This window comes from Rattus norvegicus, chromosome 8 (genome assembly GCF_036323735.1).
Source record: "Rattus norvegicus strain BN/NHsdMcwi chromosome 8, GRCr8, whole genome shotgun sequence".
In the NCBI taxonomy this organism is placed as follows: domain Eukaryota; kingdom Metazoa; phylum Chordata; class Mammalia; order Rodentia; family Muridae; genus Rattus; species Rattus norvegicus.
In genome coordinates this window covers 57,068,621-57,096,553 of record NC_086026.1, presented here as the reverse complement: position 1 = coordinate 57,096,553, position 27,933 = coordinate 57,068,621, and the positions used below count along the sequence as shown (strand labels likewise).

Genomic DNA, 27,933 nt, shown 5'->3' with positions numbered 1-27,933 from the left:
CGCACCTAGAACTGATCTATCGTTTCTCTGGATTCCGTGATCGTCTCACAGATATTTCCGTGTCCTACAGAGATCAGATAAAGAGACAAAGAGAGTTAAACAATATAACCGAGTTGAAAACTCTGTGGCATTGGACTTGGCCCTGTCAGGATATGGGCTTTCGGCTAAGATCAGCCACATTGACAGCATTGAAGGCCTGCTGAGGTAAGGGTAGGCGTGACAGAGCTTTCAAATATGTCTCTGACACTTGTGTCCAGAACATCCTAACTGTGAGAGGGGAAATCAGAGTGACGGAATCAGGAGTCATCTGGCTCCAGCTCCAGGCCTGGAGGGAGACTGCTTCCAGGGTGAAATTGAGGCATGATAGGAAGACAGGGAAATGACAGGGACGTGGGAAGAGAAAGGAGTTGGCTGGAGGCCGCTCATCAGCTGAGAAGCCAGAAAGCCAGCCCAATTAGCCACCTAAGACCTTTCCTGGGCTCAGCTGCAAACCTGCAATTTTCTAGAAATCTCCACAGAAAACCCTGTACCGATCTGCTTCTTCCCGGTTTCACCTCATCAGACTATAATCCCAGCCAAAGCACCTCTGCAGTCAACCCATAATCCCACGTACCAAAAGGAGAAAGAGGAGGAGAGGCTTTGTGGTAGCCCTTGAGACAGAACTCGAGAGCCACCAAACTGGAATATATGGCTATTGCCGAGATATCTTTTCTCTCAGCAGGACCTTATGTAGTCCAGGCAGTCCTTGAACTCCACACGTAGCCTCTCTGAGGATGACCTTGACGTTCTGATCCCCCTCAGCTCCCCTTCCCAAACTGAGCCACGCCCAGTTTATGCAGTGCTGGGGACTGAACCCAGAAACTTATACTGCCTAGATAAGCACCTACCAACTTACTGAATCCCAGCCCTTCTTTATTTACTTGCAGTCAGGATCTCACCGTGTAGCTCAGGCTAGCCTCAAAAGGAAATACAGCCTAGACTAGCCGCAAACTCAGTTACCTTCCTGCTTCAGCCTTCTGTGACTATAGGAGTAAGCCACTAGGCCCCAATTCCATATACATTCTTACAACAGAAGCCTCTCTTGCTCCTCTCCTACCACACGAAATCTAAGCCCTGGGCACTCCTCTAGAAGGCACTTGCTCTTTCTGTTCGTGACCGTAGTATGGTCCAGGAGTGGACAGAACTTGGAGTTGGGGTAGGGCAAGAGGGTGGGGGTGGTAGGGGTGGATGAGGTGGGAAAGATGAAGACTGGAAAGAGGGGACGGAGGGTCGAGGTGGAAGACGGAGGGGTTGAGACGCAGGATAGGTGTGTGGATTTGGGAGGGTGGAAGGCAAGGCTGGAGAGGTGGCAGCTAAAAGATGGGGTGAGAGGGTAGGAGGGATGAGGGACGGGCATAGGAATGGAAGACGTAGGAAGTGGAAGCCAGGAGTGGGGGCAGTGTGAGATTGAGGATGGGAGGTAAAACATGGAGGAGGCAGGATATTGGTGAGTGAGGTGGTGATGCCTGGGGTTTGTAGGCTGCCTCCCTCCCTGGCTTCTCCTCCTGCGCCACCCTAGGGGATCAAGGGTGCTGGCCTCATCTGAAAGGGGGAAGCCTGGCTGTTTGGACAAACAAAGGCTTTCAGTTAATCATCCTCAGTGGCAGGGGAGAGAATCGCTCGAGCTCTCTGCCACAAATTAGACATTTGAAGCCGAGCACAGCGACTGGAGATTAAACGCATTATAGATTTGCTAAACTATAGGCGAGACAAAGATAAGGTAGGCAGACTACTGTTACCCTTCAGGCTGAGGCGGCAGCGAGTGGGACACACAGGGGCTCAGGCACAATCACCAGGCACCAATCAGCGGCTTTGGGGCTTAATTTTCCATTTGCTATCAAGACCACGCCCCCCACCCCGCCCCATTCACATAGTCCCAGAAATACAAGTCCTTCCTTGTATGCTTTTCGCAGGCTTCATTGCTGAGAAAAGGAAAAATTATCCCGAGAAAATGGTGCTGATTATGGAACGGCAAGTAGCCAGGAAGTGCGACAGAGGCCTGAGGACTGGGCCTTCCAGGAGAGGATGTGCAACTCTTCCGCCCTCAGGACCCCACACTTCTGTTCCCCTAGAATTGTGACCAAAGGAATTGTGTCTTGGCACTAACTGGGAGACAACCCAGTTCAGGAGACATGCACAGACTTTTTCTTGTGACATGCCTACCTTTCGTGTAATTCAAGAAAGAAAGAACAATTCTAGAATTCTAGAATGTAGACCTGGAGGGATCGGGATTGTGGGGGCAGACTAGGGTTTTGAGGACAGGCGCAGGCTGTGGGTTCGCCTTTGGACAGGCTGGGTGAATCGGTGCCCTCTTGGCAATCCCATTCCTGCTTGGCAGAGGTGGGATCACGACCAAACTGCTTCACAGCCTCTAAAGGACGAGATGAGAGACTGAATTCTTCAGAAGAGGCAGCCCAGGGCCTGAGCGATCCTCATGTCCTTCTGAAAACCAGACAAAATAAAATTAACCCTGTAGGACATGGTGAGGCGGGCCTTCAATTCCGCAGGAGGGAGGAGAGAGTGGCCATTCTCTGAGTCGGAGTCTAGCCTACTCTACAGAGCGAGTTCTAGGACAACCACGGCTACAGAGGAACCCTGTCTCAAGACTAGGCAAACAAACCAATCCCAGTGAAAGCTTGTCGGACTCAGATTGGACCTGAAAAGAGTTATCACAGACGGGAATTATTAAAACATGAAATTGGATGCAACAGGAAGCTTCAAAAACCTCCTTTTTCCTGGAGATCTTTTAAACACACAGGAGAGATGTGCCCTCTGTGGCACCCTCCGAGGCTCTACCCTTTCCGAGGGCAGACAGGTCCCACTGTGCTCTCAGCTTTCTGACCTGAGGTAATTGTATTTATTGCTTATGCAGCCCTTCCGTGGGCCTGACACAAATCCGGGCACTCTCAGGGAGTAGTCGTGTAAGCCTACATCAGATTTAGCAGGTCGTAAAATGAAGACACAGAAGTTTGGTGGCAGAACCTATGTCACTACAGGGCTATGCTTGGGAGCTGAATCTGAACTGAAACCGGACTGGTTTCCAAGGCACATTCTCCAGGTATCGTGGCTCGTGCTTATAATCCTGGCACTGGGATGGGTTGAGGCAGGAGGACTAGGGAGAGGCCAAGGCCTGCCTGGTCTACAGAGTCTACCCAACCTCAAAAACAAATATAAAAAAATATAAAAAGCCACACTCTGCTTCAGACATGGGAGAAAGGCAGGGGGAGGGAAGCCCAACACTCATGACAGCATTTCTACCCGGGATCACTGGTGGACTGTGAGGGGAGTGTCCCACATACTCTCTTTGCATAGGCAGCTTGTAGAGCCCTGGGCTGGGCTTGTGCAGATAAAGAAGGGCTTCTCTGGCTCCAGGAAGACCGGAAGCTCCCAGCCTGAAGACTTCAGAGAACGCCATGCTGTCATCAGCCACCTGTGATCAACGATTCTCTTTGCTTCTTTCACAGGCTCAGAGAGTTTCTGCCACAAGGCCACCTGCCACACTTTCTGACAGTGCCACAGGATTGGTCATTAAATCCTTGGAGAGAGGAGAGGCCATTAACCCTAGAAAGACAGGGAGTGGGCGATAAACTCAAGGGAAGCCCACACATAACCATGGAAGCTTAGGTAATGGCCTCGAGGACCCAGGCTTGTGCCCCCCTCAGACTACCTCAGCCCCAAGAGAAAAGCTAACTATTGGCTTCCAGAAAGCAGTCCCCTGCCTCTGTTTCTTCCCAGCCCACCAGTTCCCATAGAAACAAGAAGCTTAGCTACCCCATGCTAAGTGGAAAGCCTGGGCTAGAGGTATGGCCTAGGTGAGTCCCCCTACTAGCCAGCTACTCCTGTTTTCTTTGCCTTGGGGCACAAATCACCTTTCCGGTTCTGTTTCTTGGGGTGGAAATGGCAGCATCTGCTCCAAAGGTCATCAGGAAGGTAGATTAGTTGATTCATCTGCAGGATTTGGGGCTGTGCTTGCCATGCGTGAATGGCACCCAGTGAGCGTCAGCTGTCACTGTGACTGCCCCGCCTTCTCACGAGACAGTAGAAGCAGGAAGGAGCTGAGGCACAGAGGAAAGGTCTTTTTCCTTTTCTAACCTTCTTCCAAAGTTGAAAGAGCCCCAGGATCCTGCTGAGGAGAGAACCCTGTTATAAACACAAACCGTAGGAGAGTGGACTGTGCCCAACAGGTCTGGGTTCAATCCTACTAGCTCTCTGTTCTAGATCACCCTTGTCCCCAGGCAAGCTGAGAGGGTTCTAAGACTAGCTCAGCCCCCATTCAATGGCTCTGAGTCTAGGACATTGGCAACCACAACCATTTCCCACACACATATACACACTTCCTTCTTCCTTCTTCCTTCTCGTTTGGTGGAGGTTCCTCTCTCTCCCTTCAAGAGTGTGCATAGCTCACACTCTTATAAAGGTAGAAACCAGACCCAGGTAGGAAGAATAGTGTAGGAGAGGGACCTGTCAGATCACTAGGCAGGGCTGCTGTCTAGAAAGGTCTATTCTCACCCCACCATTTTACTTATTGAATACCACAGCCTGGATGGTCTAAGTCACATGTAGTATTTCTTACAATTCTAGGAGGCTGGAACATCCAAGTCCAAATTGTCAGCCGGTTTGGCTCTCGGTGTGCAAAGTAAACAAACCGTAGTCCCTTCTGCCCTGTGAAACTGCTGCCCCATCCTGAGGTGCTGTACTCAAAAGTTTCCCCAAACCCAGCTAAGATCCCCATGTCCAAATGCCAGCATGGTGAGGAGTAAACGTTTAATAAATGTTTTGTGAGGAGGTCCATTTTTCTGTTTGTCTTTTGAGATGGGATCTCGTGTAGCCCAGGCTAGCCTCGAGTTTGCTAAGATGCCAAGGATGATCTGATTCTCCAAGTGCTGGCATTACAGCAAACAGCTCTGTGCCACCAACCATGGTGTTACACAATGCTAATGATGAAACCTGGGGCTTACTAATGTTCTCATTAATATAAAAGGCTCTTAAGAGTTTGGTGAGAGAGCTTCTTCTGCCTGGCCTGGGACAAGCAGCCACCAGACCTTCCTGGGCTTGCTAGGGATACTGAGAGGGTAGAAGGTGGAGGCTGAGGAGAGCTTGGGGCTCCCAGCCTGTAGCTTGAGCTCTCTTCTTCACACATGGACCTGAACGACTGTTTCATTGCCTACCTGCTGGCCTTAGACAGCCACACCCTGTTGCTCTGGTGACTGTATATTTGAGAGAGAGGGTACAAAGGAAGGAGGAGGATGGGTCCATAGGATATGTACATTGTCTCAAGGTAGATCTGATGGGAAAGTTCCAGGAATAGAGCCCTGATTCAGTTAGGCTTCCTTAATTCAAGGCCGAAGGCAAGGCCATCAAGGGCAGAGGGAATATGGGAAGGTGCTAGAGGAAGGTTGGGGAGGCCTGGATAAATTGGGCTGTAATATCCCAATGCACCATTTGTGGGTTGACAGGCTAGGAGGAGAAGGGCTATCACAGTTCATGTTGGGGCTCTACCTGGTCCTCAGGATGGCTCTGATGCAGATTGCAGAGGGGCAGCCAGAATAGCTGTCATCGGGCATGTCCTCTGCTGGCCCACTACTGCTGGACGGTGACAGAGGTTTGGTCCTGATCAAGAGTCTCATCGTTCTTGTGTATCTCCTCAGCCCCCTGCCTCACATCTTGGTGAGCTTGGGCTAGGAAGCAGAGAGGGTCTTCTCTCCTGTGGCCTTGCTGTCCATGATAGATGGGTCTTTGTAAGGATTCCAGAACATGGTGTACAGAATGAACGCCAAGCACTGCCTTCCATGGCTCTGTGCTTTGGCCTCCTTTGTGTAAGTGAAGGGATGTCCTACCTGCCTTCTCTCATCAGTAGAGCTCTAACCAAAGGTCTTCTCTGGATGGTGGCACTCTAGGAAGGAAGTCGCTGCTGCCTGTCCCTTTTTTATGCAAGTGTCATTTTATACAGGGAACTGCTGGGGAGTGGGAGTATGGGAGTCCTGCTGGACTACCTCCTAGGCAGAAAGGGGGTCTCTGGGATATCCTCAAAGATTCATGCCTTCCTCAGTATTATATGAGTATAATTCTGTTATGAGTTCTCTAAATGTAGGCATTCTGTCACCTAGTCTCCTGATTTTTTTTTTAAATAATAAAGCTCACTAAGTGGGAATGAGATCGCTCTATCTATCTATCTATCTATCTATCTATCTATCTATCTATCTATCTATCACCCACAATTTATCACCTATCAATCTACCATCTATCAATAATTCTATCTATCTATCTATCTATCTATCTATCTATCTATCTATCACCCACAATTTATCACCTATCAATCTACCATCTATCAATAATTCTATCTATCTATCTATCTATCTATCTATCACCCACAATTTATCACCTATCAATCTACCATCTATCAATAATTCTATCTATCTATCTATCTATCTATCTATCTATCTACCTATCACCCACAATTTATCACCTATCAATCTACCATCTATCAATAATTCTATCTATCTATCTATCTATCTATCTATCTATCTATCTATCTATCTATCTAGTTAATTTGACTTTTGTTTCCCCAGTACTTGAAAGAGTGCTGGACACTTAGCAAGTCCTGGAACTGTTAAAGAATGAATGAATAGGGAGGGAGTGTCTCTGTTTCATCTCATGCCCATTCAACAGATGATGACCTGAGGTAGAGCTAAGTAATTAACTTATTCCCTACAAACCTTAAGCTTTAGGGAAGGGGCACTTGACACCAACTGTGACTCCATGACTCCATAGTTCTTCTGCCTGTGCCCCTTGCTTCCTTCCTCACACAGGAATGGCCCATCTCCTCCAGTGAAGAGCAATATGCTTTCAAGGAGTCCCCGCTGGATGCCGTGGGCAGGTCCAAGTGAAGCTTGGAGAGCGTGCCCTCCGTAACGCCCTGCATCCCCTTGGAGACATGGGTAGTGAGGCGGAGCACCTTACAGTGCAGCTGTCTTTTTCCTGTGTGGAAGGGGAGGGGGCTTTGGATGGCTTTAGCTCCAGATCTTACAGGTTCCTTCTCTCTAATCTGGATGTTAGTGTATTAGCTACAGCTTTGGCTTTTAAGGCTACAAATTGTCCTGTGTTCCCCCCCTCCCCCTCCCTGCCCCGCCCTGAAAATTATACATCCAGATAGAGTAGTGTGCATTAAAGTAAGATTAGGATAAAATGTGAGAGGTGTGTAATCTTTGCAAATGGTTAGTAATTCGGAACTACCCCGATCACAGTCTTGTTCATCACACAGGGCCGAATTACGCTGCCTGGGACGGGAGTCTCGGCCACAGGTCTGCTCAGCTCCCACTTCATGGATATTGGACACAAGTGATATTCTCCGCCATCTGCTTCACTGGTCGCTGTGCAAGCTTTTGGACTTTCTGCTTGACTGCAGAGAGGGGCAGGAGCATGAAGCTTCCTATTTGTCCCCAGGCCCAGCTAGGGTCACACCTTCTCCCTTCTCTGACATCAAGGGCCCTGCTGGTACTGACGCGCCAGACTCCATTCCCACTGTGGCTCTGTGTCTGTCCTTGAACAAGGATCTGTGGGAAGGAGGAGCTTCTCAGGAAGGTTCCCTGGAGGCTGATGAAGGTGACCTGCAGCAGGTGCATTACTCCCAGGGACAGAGAGGTGAGGTGATGTCCTGGTTAAGCTGAGACTCCCTTCTCACGGGCAGTCTGTGCTTCCCCCTCACCTCCATCACTGTGGTTCCCCAAAACCCCTAAGTTCCAAAGAGTTAATGAATCTGAGTGAATAACAGAGAGGGCCCCGGGATCAGGGCCTGAATCTATAGTTCAGTTTCAATATACCCAGCTACTTAAGATCTTACATGACCCTGACAAATAGTTTAATGGTCCTTTTTGTGAGTTTCTCATCCTGAACAAAAGTTACCACAGTCAGGCTTGGCCCATGGAGTCATGGAGTAAGAATTACCAGCCAGGATCTTATAGCATGGCGTTCTAGCTTCTGCCTGAAGATGAAGCCTCTCTCATAAAGGAACACAAGAGTGCACTTGCACTGGACCTACCTGCTGAGCGGGGACAAAGCAGATAGAGTGACAGCTGGATCTTCTAAGCGTTAGCCACGGGCTTGGTGCTAGTGTCTTACCTGGGTTGGTATCCTACCCCCACTAGGCTTCAAAGCCACCGTGCAGCCCTGACACTCATTGGGGCTCTGAAGAGAGTGAAGTTCTCTCGTCACATCAGGAAACCAAATTTCTTGTCACTGTCACTTAAGAGTTCCTCTTTGTCAGTGGTGTTAAGATCGAATCCAAAATCCTGAACCTGGGTTATTCTATCCTATCCTCCAGATCAGCCCCTCAGCTCACCTCCACAAGATCCTCCCCGTTGGACTGGTCTCTGTCCATATTCCCTCTCCCCTGCTTCTGAGCTCTCGCTATTCAACACTCATTTCTCCAGTTCTCCAGTCTCAACTTACCTTTCTCAGAGAAGCTTTTCATGCAGCCCCCCAGACCTTTATATTAAAGCTTGGCTTCACACTACTGGGAAGGGGTGGGTGCTTTCAGTGCTGGGGTTCAGTGGGCGGTCTTTAGTTCATCATGGGCAGGTCTTTGGAAAGAATAGTGGAGCCTTAACCTTTTCTTCTTCCTCTGTTTTACTTCCCAGACGTGAGTTCTTGTATCATGAGATAACACTTTGTCACAGACCCAAAAGCCAGGGGACCAACCAATCAAAGACATATTGAAACTTCCGAAAGGGAGCCATAAACCTTTTCCCTCTCTAAATGGATTCTCTCTGGTGCCTGTGGTGTTAATGGAAGGCAGAGGACCACATCTTCTTTAAGGCCACCCCCTAGCTCCAAGGAAAAACATGGTTCCGTTCCTGCATGCTTCCTCGGTAGCCCCTGGGCTCCTTAACAGCACATCTCGGTACTAGTTGGATATTTCAGAGAGTGTGTATTTGTATTCTGGGTGCATGTAACAGTACAGCCGACACTTGTCAGGAAAGGCTGAGCTGAGCAGTATCGTCATAAATTCCCAATCCTGTTTCTGCCTTATGTCCTGTGTCCCATGGTGATGAGCAATGGTGTCTGCTCCACTTTGTCACTCAGAGACCGAGGGCAGTGGCAGCTTCAGCCCATTGTGGATGGACCAAGTAGAACACCCGGCCTCCTCCGACACTGTAGCAGAGAGAAGAGGCTGGGGGCTGTTGCGTGAGCAAAGACCATGTGGTCTTGGTCCGGAGAGGCAGCATTACACCCCGTCCTACTGTAAAGGGGCTGGGACACAGGGGGCTGGTGTATACTTTCATCTACAACAAAGTGTTAGGGAATTGGTTTCTCTGTGTGGTCTCTATGCCTAGCACATTGTTTGGCACGGAGTGGAGACCTGGAAATATCTGTAGAGTGGATGAGCGTCACTGTAAGTCTGTGAGGTCCTGAAGGCAGCTGGCTGGATTGGGACTGACTCCCAGAACGTGATCCTTTTTTTTCCTGGACCTTTGGCCTTTGTGCTGTATCTTCTTGTCTGTCCCAGTTCGTGGAAAGCTCCCCCCGCCCCGGCACGCAGCTCACAGAATGCCATGCGTCTAGCCACTTAATAGATTTGTCTTTCCTGATGAAACTGATGAAACTTGCATGTCCTCTAATCAGCTTCGCAATCAGACATCCAGCCACTCACCCCAGACAAGTGGCAGCTCAAACGCTGCGAACGTTTCTTAAGTGCCTACTATGTGCCAGGTGTGTCCTTTGGTGGGGAATATACAAAGCTGAGTGAGGTGAGCTGGGCTCCTGCCTCTCTCACGGAGACTCTGACTGCAGAGAGCATAGCCCACAGCTGTACACACGGGGCTTTTGGATTTCAAACTAGCGCCTTTCCAATAGGACGGGCAGAAAAGCTCCCAGTAGAGTGGGCGTTTAGTACCTACCCTGTGACTTATAGGAAAAGCTGATCGCTGAGCCCACCCCCCAGAGCTTTCAGTCAGTGGCAGTGGGTGGGGCTGAGGATCCGCTTGTCAAAGAGTTCTGTGTTCCGGCTGTTTGACTCACTGCCCTCCTTAACTTGGCTCTTGTCTTGCTTGGAGGAGGGCAGAGGTCGGTAGCACATCTCCAAGGTTGGTACCTGATATTCCTTCTGTGAGGCAGCTTATAGTCTAAGTCTGTAAATTGAGGGGGTTGAACTGGATGGGCTCTGGGGCACTGACATAGAGATCTGACATATCTGTATCGTATGAGTCGATGAACTCAACCAGAGCTACCGATCCCATTTAAGTCTCTTCATAGGTGGGAAGAGCTTCACACTAAAAGATTCATGATGGTAAGTACCCAGGGGAATCAAGGAGTTACCACGGAGCCATGGAGGGACATGTCAGTCACAGCCATGTGCTAATTGACCTGAGTGGGTTAGGGGATACCCTGGGGCATGGCGAGTGGTGAGGGGAGAGGCCCTGAAAGGAAGTGAGGCTCCAGAGCTCTGAGTTAGACAGTACTCAGTAGTGGATGCTTGTGTGGCAACAGAGCATTCTTACCTGTACCATCCCCACCAGTTGGTGTGAGGTGAATAGGTTTTGGATGAAGAAACAGGCTCAGACTTGTCTCAAGTTGATGGTCATGAGGAGAAGTTGGGCTTCAACCAATATCAGTCAAAGCCAGTGTTGGTCAAAAGGTTGGGTAAGGAGCGTGAAAGAGATAGTGTGAGCAGAAGTGCTCTGTGTAGCCTCCCGGGGCCTTGTGGACTGTCTTTACTTGGACTCATGGGTGGGTAAGGTGAATGCTAACCAAGTAGGTGTAAGAGGTCCCAGCTAATGCGACTGCCAATGACCACAGAATGATCGTGAGAAGTCCCAACATGGTCTTTACATCTGAGACGCTCCTGGAAGTGGCCAAGAGTCCAGATCCAGCAGAAATTGGTAGCAAAGTAATTCATGTTGTATACACTAGAAATCAATACCACACCAGATTCCTTCCTTTGGAGATGTACTTGGTTCAGGTGTGACGGTAAACACTTGTCCCCTTAGGGAAGAGAAAAATAAGGTTTTCAGGAGAAAACCAAAAATTTGTGGAAGCTGGCTGAGAAAGGTTTCAGGCATTGATTGGGTGTGGTGATAAACCCTTGAAGTCTTAGCACTCAGGAAAATAGAGCAGGGAACAAATAAAAGTTCAAGGCTAACCTGTTCTACAGAGTGAGTTGGCCAGCTCGGGCTATCCGGCAAGACCCTGTCTCGAAAAGCAGACAAGCAAGTAAACAAAAAGATGATGTCACTGTGTCAGGGCACCGAGCTTGGTTAGCAGAAGAGGAGCCTCATCTCTGTCTCCATGGACTCCTGTGATCTGACACCCTTGTCAAACAGAGTCTGCACAACTGTAGCCTTGTGTTCCTCTCTCTCTCACCATCCATAGCCAACACACACACACACACACACACACACACACACACACACACACACACACACACACACACACACACAGTATGGGCCAAGGCTATTCCCATGTTGTATTTGTAAGTTATTCTCTTGGTAGTGTCTATGAGGGTGGGAAACCTCTGTGATTTCCCGCTGTTTCATTCCCTCCTTCCCAGTAGGCTTCCTGACTGAATCTTTTAAGAGAGCTGCTGGCTAGGCAGGAAACAGCTATGAGAACACAGTCCACAAGGTCAGGGAGAAGCAGAGCAGAAACAGCCATGATGCGGCTGTCTTTAAGGGTGGACTAACAAAAGAGATAGCACACGGAGGTCCCAGCCAAGGGCAGAAGGAGGCGTCCGAGGCTCCCCCTCCCTCATCCCACTGTTAACATGGGCTACAAAGCTCAAGTCTTTATTACCAAAAAAAAAAAAGAGAAAAAAGGTAGCCTCAGCAGAAGTGGGAGTCCGTAAGAGGGAGAGAGGAGAGAGCCACACACTGAAATCAATACCGCACAGGACAAGTATTATCCCATGTGGAACACCTCGAGCCTCTGCCTAGAAAATTTGATTGGATCTTCAGAAAAACCTATTAGTGTGTTGTCAGGACCTTCTGGTGATAACTGACCAGCTCTTGCCAATCGATGCTCTTCACTTGTGGAGCTCCTGATTTCTTAACAGCATAATTGTTTTTTTAATAACGGGCCAGCTCACCCACTCCAGCAAGCCGGAGTCAAAGTCAGACTCCCAACGTAACAATGTGGAGAAACACGGGGTTCTGGCCTCTCCGTCCTAATTGCACAATTACTTTACGGGAGCATTGATGATGGGGGGTGGGGCTGCAGTGGGGGCTGTGGGGAGAAGGGGCTTTTTCACCCGAGTGAAGTTGTGGAGAGAAGTCACGGAAGTAATTACACAAGTCAAAATTATGTGCAAATGAAACCATTCTTCACAAAAGAGTTCATTTATTTTTAAAGAAAAGGGGCCCACATTGGATGACCCCGGGATGTCAAGGACACCATGAAACAACAACGGGGATTAGTCATCACTTAGTACAGCTTTTTAATTTCCAACTCAAGAGCAGGCAGTACATGTTATCAGGGTTCTAAGTGCCCTGGGACAACAACATCATTTTTGCTCACTGGTGGTGCCTTGGAACCGAGAGGTCAAAGCACTTTACAAAGAACTGGAAACAATTCGAGATTGAGGAGGCTCCTTCCAGAAGGAGAGCAGGGCTCAGGGAGGCAGCGATTGCCCAAGGTCACAGGCTGAATCCGAGGTACATCTGGAAACACTACTCAGACCCCTGGCTTTGTAGCTCATTACTACCTCCCTACCCCTCTACCCAGGCACAAAAACAAAACAAAACAAAACCCAAACTGGAACACAGCTTCTAAAGCCCAGAGCATCACTGGACAACTTGCCCTGCAGCCTTGAAGCTTGGGTGTGCCGGACACTTATACGTACTGATTACAACCACTCTGGCGGGTCTAGGGAAGATCTACGGTTAAAGACAGTGTTTAATTGAACACTTAACAAAGCTCAAGTGTTCTGTGCAGATCTGGAGTAAAACAGCTGACCACGCCGAGCCCTCAGGGGCATAGGGGTGGAGCCTTGGGAAGGGCCAGCTGCTCACCTGCCAGCTCTGCTCCTTCCATTGGCTGGCTTCCTCCAGAGCCTGTTTCATATTCTTAGGGAGAGGAAGATTCGGGAATGAGGAAGAAGGGGAGGGGAGAGAGAGAAGGGCGTGGTGAAGAGGAGAGAAAAAGATGAAAAGAGACAAGGGATAGGGATGAGAAGGGAGAGGTGGGAAATCTTCACAAGGCCTAGAACCTCAAGATGCTAATGAAGCCAGCTTCCACTGTGAGAGCCCGCAGCCCACGCTGCCAGCACTTAAGGCCCGAGGTTGCCGTTTGGTGGCGATGTTAACTTTTGGTAGGTGTTTAATTGAATGCTTAACACATTTGATGGGACAGTTTTCTTGTCTCTTTTGGATTTTTGGAACTCCCATTTATTTCCTTTTCCAGGCATCAAATCCGTTCACAAGCCCAGGAGGTGTTGATTACTATGGATATGGGCGTTGTACTTATGGACCTCCGGGCATTGTATTTGTGGTTGAATCGGCCTAGAGAGATAACAACGGGGCAGGAGGGGAAAGACAAAACAAACACAAACAGACGATGCAGGCGACAACTTTGACCACGATAGGAAGAGACAAAATTCAAATTCAACGAAGCATGCAGGAGAGTGGGAAATGTTTTAGAATTGCTGGCTAAAAAGGGAACATGCCATACCTGCCTCTTTCTAGCAAAGAAACAGGCAGAAGGCGACCCATCCAATCACAGATGGTCTCTTGTTATCCAATCACAGATAGTCTCTCATCATCCAACGATTTTCCGCACTTGCTTTGGAGATGGGAGCTGGATCTGTGTCTACCTTGAGGGAGTTTACTGTTTGACTTGGGGAGACAGAAAAGTAAATAAATAGTCCAGATATGCGATAAGGAGAGAACTGGAGGTAAGAATGAGGGACTGAAAAGGCAAAGGGACGAATCCTGAATCAGCCCCAGGAGGGACTCGCCCTCCCTGACCCAACCCCCTCCCCCATTTTCCAAGGCACAGAGGTGGGAAGGCTGCTGAAGTAGTCTGGGTGCATAGAACAGCACAGGACGTGTGGCTGGGGGTCATGGAGTAGGACTGAGGGCCAGAGGGAGGGGAAGGCATGTTGTGAGCAGTTGAGTTGATGGTATGCCCAAAGTCAAGCAGGAGCTTTGCAAGAGCAGGAAATGGACCTAGAGATGGTCATCAGGTCTAGCGATGGGGGGTGGTGGTTGGAAGAGTCTAGAAGCCAGGGAAAAGGTGGTCACATTTTTTGGGTTACAGAGGCACTGGCCGGCAGGGTTGGTGACATGCAAATAACAAGGTTAGGTGGAGTTGGAGAAGCATTTTGAGGAAGGTGTACGGGAGCTGGTAAGAACTGACAGTGAGTGGTGGATGGGGAGATAGGTCTCTAGTCTGGGGGTGTGGCTGATGCAATGAACAGAGGCAGGGAATACAAGGGAAGACTGCTCTACTCTCAAGGAAATGCCGTTTTCACCAAGGCTCAGGACCCCCGGTAGGATACCTAAAGCAGGACAGTGTCCACTGAGAACTTATCAGGAACCCCTCCGAGAAACTTACAAGGCGTTGGAATGTCCCTGGCAGATTTTGATGCCTTTCAGAGTAGCACTAGCTAAACCAGAAACATGGCCCCAGAGACCAGCCACCATGCACTCCTGCTGCCTCGAGGAAAGCATCTTGAAAGGCAAAGAGTAGGCTCATGCTGGGAGAGGGACTGGGACCCTGCTGTTATTCATGGCTGCAGGAAGTCTTGGAAATCTGCCCTTGAACCACCCCCAGCTCTATTGGGAGTCTACACACGGGCGACACCACCCCCCAGGGGGGCAGGGTTAAACTGAGACACAACTGTCTACCAATCACCCCTAACTCACTGGGTTAAAGTGCATCGCCAGGAGCCAACACATTCCTACAGAAGAGAGCAATGAGCTAAAGCCCAGTGCTGTGGAAGTCTGAGCTAGGTAGACCTGAGATCACGCTGCCGTTTGCCACGGCTTCATTTGGTCCGGGCTTCAAAAGGGTGGACACACTCTCTTGGCATGAAATTGCCAAGATTAAGAAGAGTACCCACTTCACACACATGCCTGGTCAGAAGTCACTTCCTCCAACTCCTAACCAGAGACCCGGTTTGCATTCGTGGGAAACGAACAACCTCCAGAGCAGGAGGGATGGTGCTTCCCTCTCAGACTTCAACGTTGGCAGAAGGAAGACAAACGAGGGCGCCTTGGTTTGGGGACAGCATGAATGAACTTCACGTGTCCATAAATAAACCAGAAGCCCTCCAAACACGCTGCCCATTTGTTCGCACAAAAGCCAGGCTGGCATCCTTCTTGCCCAGCCATGTTCACAGTTGGATCCTTAATGCATTGTGAGTGTTCAATCAAACTTTTAGTAGTGAGACTCTAAAGCCAGCTAGCCCAAGTGGTCCCTTTGCTTTTTCCATCTTTTGTGACTGCCTGACTGTGCTCTTCTGGGTTTTGTTGTCAACAAACTCCTGGCTCGCCTTTGAGCGCTCCAAATTATTGAAAATGACTACAGCTTAAGACTGGCAGGATGATTGTTAAAAACAGCCCTGGCATTAATCATAGCTTAAGAGCTTTTGGAAAATGATTCTAATTCAGAAGGGGTGGTTTACAAAGAGGCTTGTCGAAAGCGAAGCAGACATCAAATTCTGAAAAGGAAAAAAAAAAGCCTCCTTGGTACCCACACCTGGCTTCTCCTGCAATCCAGCTGGCAGGAGTGTGTGTGTGTGGGGGGGATTGGGGGGAGGGTGGACGGACAGACAGCTTACCTTGCCAGCTGACCCCGAGGGAGACCACCTTCAGGATTTTCACCGTTCTCACTCAAGGACCTTGAAATGGGAAAGACCTTGGGTGAGGGCACCCACAGATTTAAGTATTCCTGGCAGTCCTTGGAGTGAGGCGGGGAGGCTTAGGAGTCTTGTTTTTGTCAACAGTTGGGGTGCCTTAGCTCGATGCTAAAATAAACTGTGCACATAGAGGCAGCTGCCTGGGCAAACACATGGTCAGCACTTGCAAGGAGTCCAGGCTCTCGCAAAAAAGACAAACTAATACTTCTGCCTTTTGCCTGCCTGGCACAACAAAGGAGAATGATTTTTGCCATCAGCATTCTCCCTATCGTGGAATCATTGCACAATTTAGTATGATTAATGGTTTCCATTTACGAGGAGCTGAGAATAAAACAGTGGGGAGTGGTGGCACCGAGCTGGGGATGCTTGGTACTGCAATGAGACAGAGAGACAGAGAGAGGGAGAGAGAGAGAGAGAGAGAGAGAGAGAGAGAGAGAGAGAGAGAGAGAGAGAGGAGGGAGAGTGAAAAGGAGAGAGATGGGCTGGTGCCTGCCAGCCACACCCCTCTACCTTCACTTCCAGGCACAGTAGGGGGCTCATGGCTTTTGACCTGAATTTGCATCCACAGTCTGGAAGCTGCAAGCCTGGGCTCTTGTCATTCTTGCAGCTTTCCCAGTTTTGTTTTTTTGTTTTGTTTTTTTTTTCCTTTTTTTTAAAGCGAGTATTTTCTCAGTATTTGAAGCCACTCCCTTCTGGGCTGCCCCTGGGAAGTCCTTCCCAGAGACTTCTAACTGAGGGCTGGCTGAGAATTGGCAAGGTGATGGGGCTGCATAGGCGAAGGGAGCAGAGCTAACTATGCCATTTCTTGGCCTTCCTGATTGGCCGCATGGGAATGCCATACGGGTAAGGAAGGATCCCACCCTTGTGCTGGGAGGGCAGTGGTAGCCTCCAAGATAGCCTTCTGTCTCTGGGGCACCCAGACTGGAGAGGTGAGTCTCAGCTCACCTCGGCTGGCTTTCCTGGGAGTTCTCTTCCACATCGTAGTATCTTCTCTGTCCACGTGTGGAGATAACTGCTTCTTCTCTCCCGCAGCTGCAGTCAAGTGCTGAGACAAAGGGCTCTGGAGCCAGAGACTTGTGGGTGCGGATAGAAACCAACCAGGAAAACAGAATTCAAGAGGGCCTGCATTTTTTTTTTTGAGCAAGAGGCTTGTAACTGAGGCCAGAAAGGGGGAGAACTGGTGATCTTGGCTGGGTCTAACGCGAATCCAGACCCTTCTCGAGGCTTTGGTGTCTCTGCAAGGAAATCTATTATTTTCCATAAAGTGTCTTAAGCGTCTCCCGGCTGCGTTTCTGGCTGTGTTAAGGATCAAGCCATCAAGAACAGCTGTGAGCAGCAGCAATGGGCTTTGGCAGCGAAGTAGGAGCAAAAAACCCAAGTAGGACATTTCAGTTGACAGTAATGGCATTTCCCCTTCCTTGTCCAAACGATAAAAGATTCATGCTCCTAACTTCGACACTACAGCTGCCCCCATCACTTTATTCTGGGAGAGGAGGTTAGAGAAAACAGGCCTAGAGAGAGGGAGAGAAAGAGAGAGAGAGAGATGGATAGTATTTTGTCACTAGCTAACAGAGACTGATTCGTGTAGAAGACCCCATCCATAGCCATACTTTCTAATCAGGACTGCTGTGTCTGGGCAAACGACTTTTGTGGATTAGCTGGGCTGGAGTCTGCCAGCATCTGTTGCAAGTTTAAAGGATGGAGTACACAACTACAGAGAAAACAAACCGAAAAGAGTAATAAAGTCACACATTTCAATATCCAGCAACCATTAAGGGATTTAAATATTTGCTTGCTATTAAAGGCTTGCATTAGGCTCTTCCAACACCAGCTCTGGAAGACTGAAATATCAATTACGGATCAATTTTCCCCCTAAGTAAACACTAATGCAGGATAAACAGTATTAGAAGATGCAATCGTAACATTGCTGACTTCAGGATGGACTTCCTGCTGGTAACAGCAAGTTTAAGCCTGGTGATTAATTAACCTGAGAAGATAGCACTTAAGGAAGATTTAAGGCAGGCATGTCTGAATATGAGCATGAGCCAGCATATGTATGCGGGACAGCCGCAGAGGTGTTGGCCCAAGGTGTGGGCTGCTTTACTCCTCGGTAGCGGTCCCGATTCCCCAACTCGATACTTTAACCGATTCCCCAACTCGATACTTTAAAGGATTAGGAGGGAGCAAAGGCAGGAATGAGGGTGTGTGTGTGTGTGTGTGTGTGTGTGTGTGTGTGTGTGTGTGTGTGTGTGTGTGTGTGTGCGCGCGCGCGCGCGCGCACTCTCTCGCTCGGGCACTAGAGAAAAGGCAGCAGTCTTAAAATCTGCATTTAGATAACGAACACTTGTAGTTCCTACACTGGCCACCAGGGGATTTACACATTAGCGTCTCTTGGAAAGAAGCAAAACAAAACAAACAAGCAATCACCCTTCAATCAAAGCATGCAGTTTCCTATTATACAAAAGATCCCGGGTGCTGATGTTAGCAAGACTTGAAAGCATTAGATGTTCAGGTCTGGACTTTGGGATGCTCATCTTGGTGCCCCACTCTCCTTCATACCAGGTACAGCAGTGTGGGGACTCCATTATCCCATAGCTCCTATCAGAGGTAGCATTTCTATGAGGATAAATAAGGCAAAGAGCATACTCTGAATTTTTCTAACCTGTGGAACTTCGTTCTGAAGGTCCCTTGTGATGACACGTCAACACTATCTTATAGCCATTACCAAAAAGATCGTCCTCCCCCAAAGGAGTGCTACCGGGTCTCAGAGACAGATGGACCAAGGATGCTAAACTTGGGGGACACAGGCACACCTCTTCAAGGCCTCACGAGGAGCTACCTACTTGGGGATGGACCTGCAAAGCCAAAGCTTGACATGGAGACTAAAATTACCAAGTTGAGTCAGGCAGTCAGCACTTGACTGCTGGCCCTTTCAGCCCTACTTGCTGAGAACTACACGCTCTGACAGAGCGGCTGTGAGCCTGTCTGGACAACAGTGAAGAACCTCTTCTCCCATAGGCTGTGTGGTGGGGTCAGGTCATTTCAGTTTTATCCTGGAGTTTCTTTCTGAACTATCCGTGAGAATATGGAATTCACTGAAGGAATCTGGCTGCCAGTTCTTTATGATTAAATATTTGTGGCATCTTGGCAAACAGGTGCATTAGGAATCCGAGGCTCCATTTTATAACGCAACAGAATTGTCTTACTTAAGGCCAGTCTTTCTACTTATCATGTGGTGACTACATGGATGCTTTAAGGGTCTGGATGACAGACTCAGAGGAACAGCTCTCTATAGAGCAGGTCCATGGTATAAGAATTACATTTCAACTAGACAGGGGACAGTGAAAGATTGCACCAATTATTACTTGGATATCACCTTGGGGTTCCAGCTGATATATTTGGAGAACAAAACCAACCAAACATTTGCGAGAACCCTCTAGAGGAAGCCAGGGCTGTATTTTTGTGTTATACTAAGAGGAGCACAGGAAATATGTCAGCTGTGTACTACCTTGGCTGTTTCGGGCATCTTCTTATTTGTACGCCCTACTGTGCCTCAAGAGCAAAGCTGCCACCTTGTATTTGCCCCAGCTCACTGACCAGTAGGGACCCTGCTCTGTGTGTTGAGGTTGAATCTGGAGCCTCTCTGGCAAGGAAACGTGTGAGGGTACTGCACACACAGCATGCCACGAAGCTCAGAATAACAAGTAAATACACTGATGAACCACGAGGAGAAAGTCCTTAAATATTCTAGGCAAAAATTCACAAAGGCATGAGGAACCCACACAGGTAGTTTTCTTCAAGGAGTGACTAGTCCTTAGAGCCATGGACAACCTGTCTTCTAAATCAGCATTGCAGTAGAATGGACGTGGAAAGAGTGCTTGCTTCCTGTCTGCAGCCTTAAGCGCTGATGACATCTTATCTTTCTGGGTGTGCTGAAGATGGCACTCAGGACCTCGTGTCTGCTAAGCACAGACTTTGTCATTGAGCTATACTCCCCGCCTGGGACTGTATCTATCTGTTCTCTGTCCCCTAATGGGTAACATGCCCGAGGCTTCACAGATAGTATATAGTTGGGACCGTTATTTAAAACTCTAGCTCTCGCGTGCTCTCCTAAATTGTCCTGTAGAGATATGGTAGACCATCTTCCCCGTTGTTGCCTTTTGGCAAAAGCTGGGAGAAGCTAATGGACTCCCAAAGTTCTGCCTAGACTAAGAGGACGGGCACAGGATGGATGCCGTTCACAAACACTTCACTCCTCACTTGTCCATCTGCTGCCTAGGTTCACTGCCCTCTGCGCCTAAATCACTTTTCTTCTCTAATGTCCTTGGAAACCTGGCTCCTGACTCTTCCACTGAGCGAACTTGCCAGCTTCTGCTCACTCCCCCTCCCCGAGAGATCCCTACCGGTCTGTATTATTGCACAGGGCGTGGCAATTACAAACGAGGTCACTTCACTGAGGTAACTGGTACCTTAGTCGGTCTCTTGTGACCACTTCCACACATCAGTGTCCCCCACAACCCCACAGTGTCGATGTGCCAGACATTCAGTGACTGTATAACTGTTTCTGTTGGTGCTGTTTGCTCAGAGACAGACTAGAGAGCAGACCATGATGTAAAAACCTCAAATGAGATGCCCGGCCTTTGTCTTTTCTGGAGCTTACCTTGTCTCTCCCTGTTAAACCTCCCCAGTAACCTGACTGAGGGGGGACTCAGCTGGGTGAATGGTGAGAAAAGGGCACTTTGGGGTGGCCACATTTGTGCTCATGGCTTACGAGTGTGGTCATTGCTAATTTCGCCTGCAAGGCAAGGGTGATGATACCATGGTGATGAATCTCAAAGTCCGCCTGGGCCTGCAGTCTCCAAAACCTAGATGGTAAGCAAGAACAATCCGAAGGCCGCAGAGCCAGGCCTCAGCAGCTTCGTTTTGCGAAAGGAGAGAATTTTAAAAGGAAGAAAGCAGTATGAATTGTTAAGACACGGAATCCCAAAGAAAAAGACGGTGGAGCAGGCAACACAGGGAAGGTGGTGGGTAGTGGGTGAAGGGGGGAGGGTGGTGGTGGACAGATCCACAAGAGGAGGCGCCATCCCCGGCAACTGTGTTCCGAACACCTGCACAAATCACGGGCCCAGTAGAGGCGACTCCGTTCAGCGAACACCAGACACCACTCCTGCCTACTGTGAGGGTAGAAGAGGACAGGACAAGGATACGCAGACGAGAGAGAGTGAGTGAGAGAGAGAGAGAGAGAGAGAGAGAGAGAGAGAGAGAGAGAGAGAGAGAGAGAATGCCAGCTCTCAGCCACTTCCCAGCCACCAGTGCTCTGAGTCCCTACACAAAGTCCTAGGAGAGGAAGCTGGGACCAGAGGCCGGGTGTTTTAAGAATCCAGAAAGAGATTTAAAGGATCACTTGTAACATTAATCTTTTTTATTAAGAAGACAGATATTTTATAGTACTTCTTTTTTTTTTCTTTTTTCTTTTTGTAAAAATGGTATACATGAACCGATACAAAATGCGAATGGAACACACGGATGTGGAGTTTCTTACACTGTAACATGGTCCTTGTACACCTTAGAAACAGAACTGGCCTAGAGGGAAAACAAGACGTCATCGTGACTAAAGAACAAGCTTATTTGGCATCAATTATACATCCTTCATTATTTTATACTCCTTTAAAAAAACACAAAAAAACCAAGTTTGTTCTTTCTTCACTCTAAAAAAAGTGATCAACCTGTACAAAGTAATACTCAACAATACATTTCAAACAGTGCACTGTATACTTAAGAAAAATACATAAACCAATATACAACTAAAATCCGTAATTTCCTGTTTTTGCTTTGTTTAATTATTATTATTATTATTTATTATTATTATTATTATTTTTCCAATGTGTGGGGCCTACACTTTGCAATCTACCTGAGACGGAAAAACACCAATCGAAACACAGGAACCTGAGACATGTCAACATCTTAAGCCATAAAGTTACATCAGAACACCGCACTACTGTACACTTGTCAAAACAGAAAGATGGGCTGTCCCGAAAATGAGATGCCAATTCTGTGAACAATGGGAGTTTTTTTGTGTTTGCTTATTTTTAGTTTTTTTTAATATTTTTTATATTTTTTTTCTAAAAAGAACAGCTGAAAAACCCTTTCAACGACATGCTAACTGGTTGTCACCCTTTGATATGGTCACACTATGGTCAGGATGGGTGCTAAGGGCTCGGAATAGATGCACATTATAAAATTCTTGAAAAAGGGATGTTCCTTGTGGCTTTTTTCTTGGTTAAGTGCCTAGGGGCAGGAGAGGGGTTAACAAAACACTGCTCGATGATGAATTTTCTTTTACACACCAGTCCGTTCCCAAAAGGCCCTCATATTGCAGTGGTTCTATCAGAAGTTAAAATGAAGACAAGAAAAAGAAATATCCTTTCAAATAACAGAGTCGACACTTTTTTCCCCTTAAATAAATCAGCATAAGTTTTCCACATAATGTAACAAGAGTAAAAATGCACCTTGCAAAATCCAAAAGTACTGACTGAAAATGTTATATAATATATATTTATATATTTATATATAGATAGCTCTATCTTTTCTGGTGCCGTCTTCCCAGAGGGACAGTTTTGGAGTCTGGAGCTTACCAACACATGTGGTAATAGTTTAGGCTTTGTCCTTCAGAACTACTTCTAGATGTCCTCAGCACTTCTGCAAACCCCTACCTAGCTTCAGAGAATGCAAATGGTTCCTCCACTCCTCTACCTTCCCCCAGGCTCCGGTGTAAGATATGTTCACGGAAACTTATTTTAGTTGCTATGCACTATGGCTGCCATCATGCGAGATGAGGAGTTCTTGGCAGATGGTTCTTAAGGCTGAGGAAAGAGGCCAGGGCTAGTGCAGGAAAGATAGAAACACTCACATTTTGAGTTTTGATTAAGTAACTGAAAATCTCTACATGCTGCTTCTCCACCTTGGCTCTGACCTTTCGAGAACAATGCCGGCCCTTCTTTTGTACCTCCTGCCTTTGTCAAGCCAAATCTGAAGGAATGAGAGCAGAGCCAGGGACTGGAGGTGGAAATCCCAGCAGGACGGTGTCTGTAATATACAGTACATACAGGACACATCCCACTGCCTTCCTTAATAAGCACAAAGGGGAAAAAAACCCAAAGCAAAAACAAAAGTGGGGAAAAAAACCTAAACAAATTCTGTCCCCTTCAGTCACTCACACAACACATGGACTTGCTCTCTCCTGCACGTCAGCGAGCAGTAAGGCCAATTGGGAAAGGTGGATGAAATTGTCCAGAGTAGAAATAACCAGAGCAGAACTGTCGTTCCCCCTCCCTGCCTCCCCTCCTGTGGCATCTCAAATTTGTCCACTTACATAAAACGGACAGACCTCACCTGTCGGATCTGTTTAGGGCAACGAGGAAGGAGGAGACCTTTCCACTCCAAAAAAAAAAAAAAAAAAAACAAAAAAAACAACCCCCCCCCCCCCGTTCTGCACAGCGTGGGGTAATCTATACTGAGCCGCCTACAGATAAAGAATTAACGACAAATTCAATCTCATTGCGACACACCTCACTTGCAGATAACCCTGTACAGTAATGAAGATCCACAGCAGACGACAGCTTCTGGGTCACAGTCTACGTTTCTAGTCTTCGCTGCTCTAAGTATTTAAGACATGGGCAGCAGCAAAGAGTTTTCATTGTTTTCTTTTTTTTTTCTTTTTTTCTTTTTTTTTTTTAGTTCACCCAAATCTTTACGACAACAGAGAAGGATGCATCATGGAGACACTAAATTCTGAACTATGAAATCTAAACTGTGCTGGTTTTCCTTTTATGAAACTGAATTTGGAACAGAAAGCAGTCACCGTCAACACAAACAAAGAAATCAGAAATGGGGTGGGGGGGGGAATCTTAGGAATCCCAGCAGGTCAATTCCAAAAAATGGGAGGTTTGGGAGGGGGGGAAAAACAAATTTGATTTTGGGAAAAATAAATGCACAAAAAGGGCAAGGGGAAAGAAACACAACAAACGAATGAAAAACAAGGCACAGAATTTTCTGCAATCTACCGAAACCAAATCCAAGTACCCAAGTTTGACTTGGTAGGAGGAAATAGAAACGAAAACACCAAAACCCAAACCAAATTAAAACCAGATTAAAAAGAGGTGTCAAACAGCAGAGCGTACTTTCAAAGAACATTTTTTGTCTTTGTTTTTACATTGCAAATCCCAAGCCTTCCCAGTCTCGCATCTTTCCACCCACTCATAAAAAAAAAACCACACGAGCTTCTCCAAAGTTCCAGTATCACTGTCTCTTTATCATCTAAGCAGGCCCGTTGGACACCTCATTGGAACAAAAAGGCTGATCTAGATGAAGTACTCTTTCTTTTCTTCGGAGTTGTTCTGTCCTCCTTCTGCATTGATTATAGCTGTGTCTGCGTCTGCTGCGTCATCGGCTCCTTTGGCTTCATGAGTGAAGTATGTACCTGAAAAAGGAAGGGGTAAAGCACGGTGACTGTCTGGTGGCCTCTGTGTCAAGCGGTACAGAGATGGCAAGGTGCTTTATGGCCATCATCAGCCGAAGTGGTGTGCAGGCAGCAGAGGGGGGAAAAAAACAATAGGAAGAAGAGAGCGGGGTGGGGGAGACAGATGGGGATCCTGGGCTCCAAAGGTAGCCACTCCAACCGCGCGGCTGCGATGTAATTCAGCAAACGAGACATTAGAGCAGTGATTGTGAGAGAAGAAGACGTGAGTGGGGCTAAAATGCAGAAAGCTGGAGAGCTGCTGACTAAACACCAAAGACCGATGACAAGAGATGTTCGCACATGGTTAAAAACCAAAGCAAGGAAGAGCAATTAGCCAATAAATGAATTAGGGCCCGAAGATGCTTCTATTGCCATCTTGAACCAGTTACTTCAACCATAGTCGCCTGGCTTCATGGATCGCTACTGGCTACTCGCAGGGGAGATGGTGTTTGAACTCATGTAAGGGTTGTTTTCCCTGTGCCTTCCATTTCAGGGAAGGGCACCAGATGGAGGACGTAATTTGACATTTTAAGGGCTACAATGGAGGCTTGGGCTCTGTCTTCATGAACAAAGGATTCTTTCTCACCATGTGACTGGAGCCTGGACCCGGATTCATGGATTTGCTAATTGTTACAGCCACTTTATAATGACAATAGACAGAACATTAACCAAGTTGGTGACATTTGTACCACCAAATCCCAAGCTTACATGGAGAGAAGACAAGACTTCACCTTGGAGTAGCAGGCAGGTAGAACTCAAACTGCCTGCTGGAATCTGATAGCCCGCTTACCATTATGTTCTCCCTCTAAAGAGTCTTATACTTAAGAACGCCTGAGACATTTTGCCGAATTCCCAGATTTTCAAGTGATAAACTGAGCAAGCAGGTGGTCAAATGCTCCCTCCCTGTGCTCTTTCTCTCTCTCTTGCAGAGAGAGCTTGCACATGCACCTCCTTCCCCTCCCTGATCCTCCACAGAGGCTGTGCACACTCTGGTCAGCTCTCTGAGTGTTACCTTCCCAGCTCTACCAAGGCAAGCACTGAAAGGCTGAGAGGTTCTGGCCCACACAGCTCCAGGGCTCCCCAACTGTTCTGTGCTCCAGACAGACACTTCTGGATCCTAAAGGCTTTTGTTAAGTACCCTGAACCTCCACTGCTGGGCTCCAGGGACTGTCCCCAAACCCAAGTAACAATCAAGCAGTTATGCAAGTGTCTGCCCCCTCTTATCCCCCCACCCCCAAGCTCACTGCACAGCGCTTGAGAAAAACAACTGAGAGAGACAAGGGCCGACAAAGAAAAGGAAGACTAAATTACCAGGAGGGGAGAAGAGGCCCAGAGCAGCGTGAGGCAGAGAGGAAGAGCATTGGCAAAGATGATTGCCCATCCAGTCTGCACAGTTGGTAAGTGTGATGATTAATGGCAATTTAAATCAATTGCCCTGATAATTTAAAAAATACATATTTATGTGGCTTTTAAGGCAAAGGATTAAAAAAAAAAAACCAACAAAACCCGGGCATATCACATCAAGAAGGAAATATTCTGGCCCTGGGGACCAGCTTACTCAGAGTTCAGGGGCAGCAAACTGGTCCTCCTGTCTCCTGGGAAACAAGCAGGCTGTGGATATGTTTGCCATGCATACAATCTTCTAGGGCTCAGGCCACTTGTCACACCAGCCCCTACCTTACCCCCTCGAATCTATCCCAAATGTAGACTGGAGAGCCTCAGACTTATGCAGCCTTGTATTTAGAGGGGATCCAAATCCTCCGGCAGAGTCCTCCGCTGGAGCGGCTAAGGTTTCTCCGCCCTTCCAAGCCTCCTTTTCCCCTGCTTTAGGAACCACAAAAGCTGCACCATCCTCACAAGCAAGCTGCCTACTAATGACAACAGTGGAGCCCCCGGTTCCAGGGCTGTGCTGACATGTTGCTCCAGCCGGCCAGAGCACCTTGCTTACCTTTATGTCTGGCAAAATAGCGGCCCAGAATGATGAGCAAACATAGCATGGCAAACACCACCACGGCTACGACGCCGCCAATCACCGCGTGGTCCACTGCCCCAATGGCGCCCTCTTCACCTGCTCGAGAATCTGTTGAAATCAGAAGAGGAACAGGGATGTAGAATGTGTTAAGAGACACCAAGAGCCCCAGGGACACTGCCTCCAGGGTCAGAAGGTCACCTTCTTTTTTAATGGAGGAGTCAAAGAGAACAAACCAGATGGATCAAGTTACACGGAGGGAACAGACTGACCTGTCCAGTACTGAATTGATCTGTTCTCCCCACAAGGCAATTTCAGGAGAGGCAGCATAGGAGTGCTACTGCATGTGAAAAGAAAATTGGGGAGCTGCGGGGGAGGGCAGGTCTGGATTCTACCTGTTCACACCTATTCTTAGCACTCACTGTACACATTCTAGAACTTAAGGCTCCTGATAATTAAGGAGGGTGACCTAACTACTTATGGGGACCACTGATGGTACCTTCAGGCTTATCACAGAACTGTGGGCGGGGGTGGGGGTATGACAGAGGCCCCATAGCTCACTTCCTTAGAACAAGCATAGGAAAGCCAAGGCTGTGGAGAGATAACGGCAGGCTTATGAAGACTAAAGGCATACAAAATGCTGGCCACATTTAAAGGTGTGAGGAGGGAGAAAGCCTCAATTTAAGATCTAAAAACCTAATTCAAAAAGAAGAAAAAAAAAAGAAAAAAGAAAAAAAAACATGGTGGGAAGGAACACTTGTCCATCCCCAGACGGTTTTGATGTTATTTAACCCCTCAAAATGTAATTAGTTTTCTCTTATAAGCCTCACTCCCTCAGGGTGTCCCCTTTGACAGTTTGGCTGGGGAACAACTTCAGAATGAACCCACAATGAGCTATGGCGATGCAGAATGGATGTATGGCGGGGTAAACAATTTTAATTTAGGAATGTGGCTACATCACCCTTTGCTGAAGTCCTAATGGCACCTGAGATTTATAACATAGTAAAAAACAATTATTCTCCCGTTGATTAATACATTAACATTTTGGAGTGGAAGCTAGACCATTGTCTTTTCTTTCTTTTTTTTTTTTTTATTGAGTCAAGTACGACACCTCCATTAAAATGATTTACTGGCTGTACCTTACAATTTAAGCACAGCAGCAACAGAAACGGTAAAAATCTTTTAACTTTACATGATTTGTGAAGTCATATGTGAAGGATTTACCATTTAAATCTTTCAGTACATGAAGCACATGGCCTATAAATCTGCCCCCCTTGTAGTTCCTGGATGCCTAAGAGAAATGCGTTTCACTGGGCAGACCGAGAGTGCAAATTCAAGTCAATTTCTAAGAAAGATTTATCTCTGTCTCTCTCCAAAGAACAGAGCAAATCTCTGAAGCCTCCACCTCTAATAATATTTGAAGTTTATCGATCAAGTGTACAGATCCGTGACAGCTAAAGGTAATGGTACTCTTCTGAGCCGAAACCTGATACAACGCTTTCAGCGGGAGGGCAGGCTTACACTTTCTATCGATATTTCCGATTCTGCTTGGAGACT

The 27,933-nt window shown here is 47.7% G+C and overlaps 1 protein-coding gene across 6 annotated transcripts in view; it reads right to left on the bottom strand.

Annotated features, from left to right (window-relative positions):
- Positions 1-21,289: 21,289 nt before the first annotated feature.
- Positions 21,290-27,933, bottom strand: part of Cadm1 (cell adhesion molecule 1) — a 330,891-nt gene continuing 324,247 nt past the window's right edge. For 5 of the 6 annotated variants that reach the window (XM_006242946.5, XM_006242944.5, XM_006242948.5 and 2 more), the window contains 2 exons: positions 26,356-26,487; positions 21,290-24,368 (listed from right to left, as the gene is read on the bottom strand). In XM_006242946.5, coding sequence (XP_006243008.1) covers positions 24,250-24,368; positions 26,356-26,487 — 251 coding nt within the window. In that variant the 3' untranslated portion in view covers positions 21,290-24,249. The remainder of the gene's footprint in view (positions 24,369-26,355; positions 26,488-27,933) is intronic. The other variant, NM_001012201.2, reaches the window with a different exon arrangement.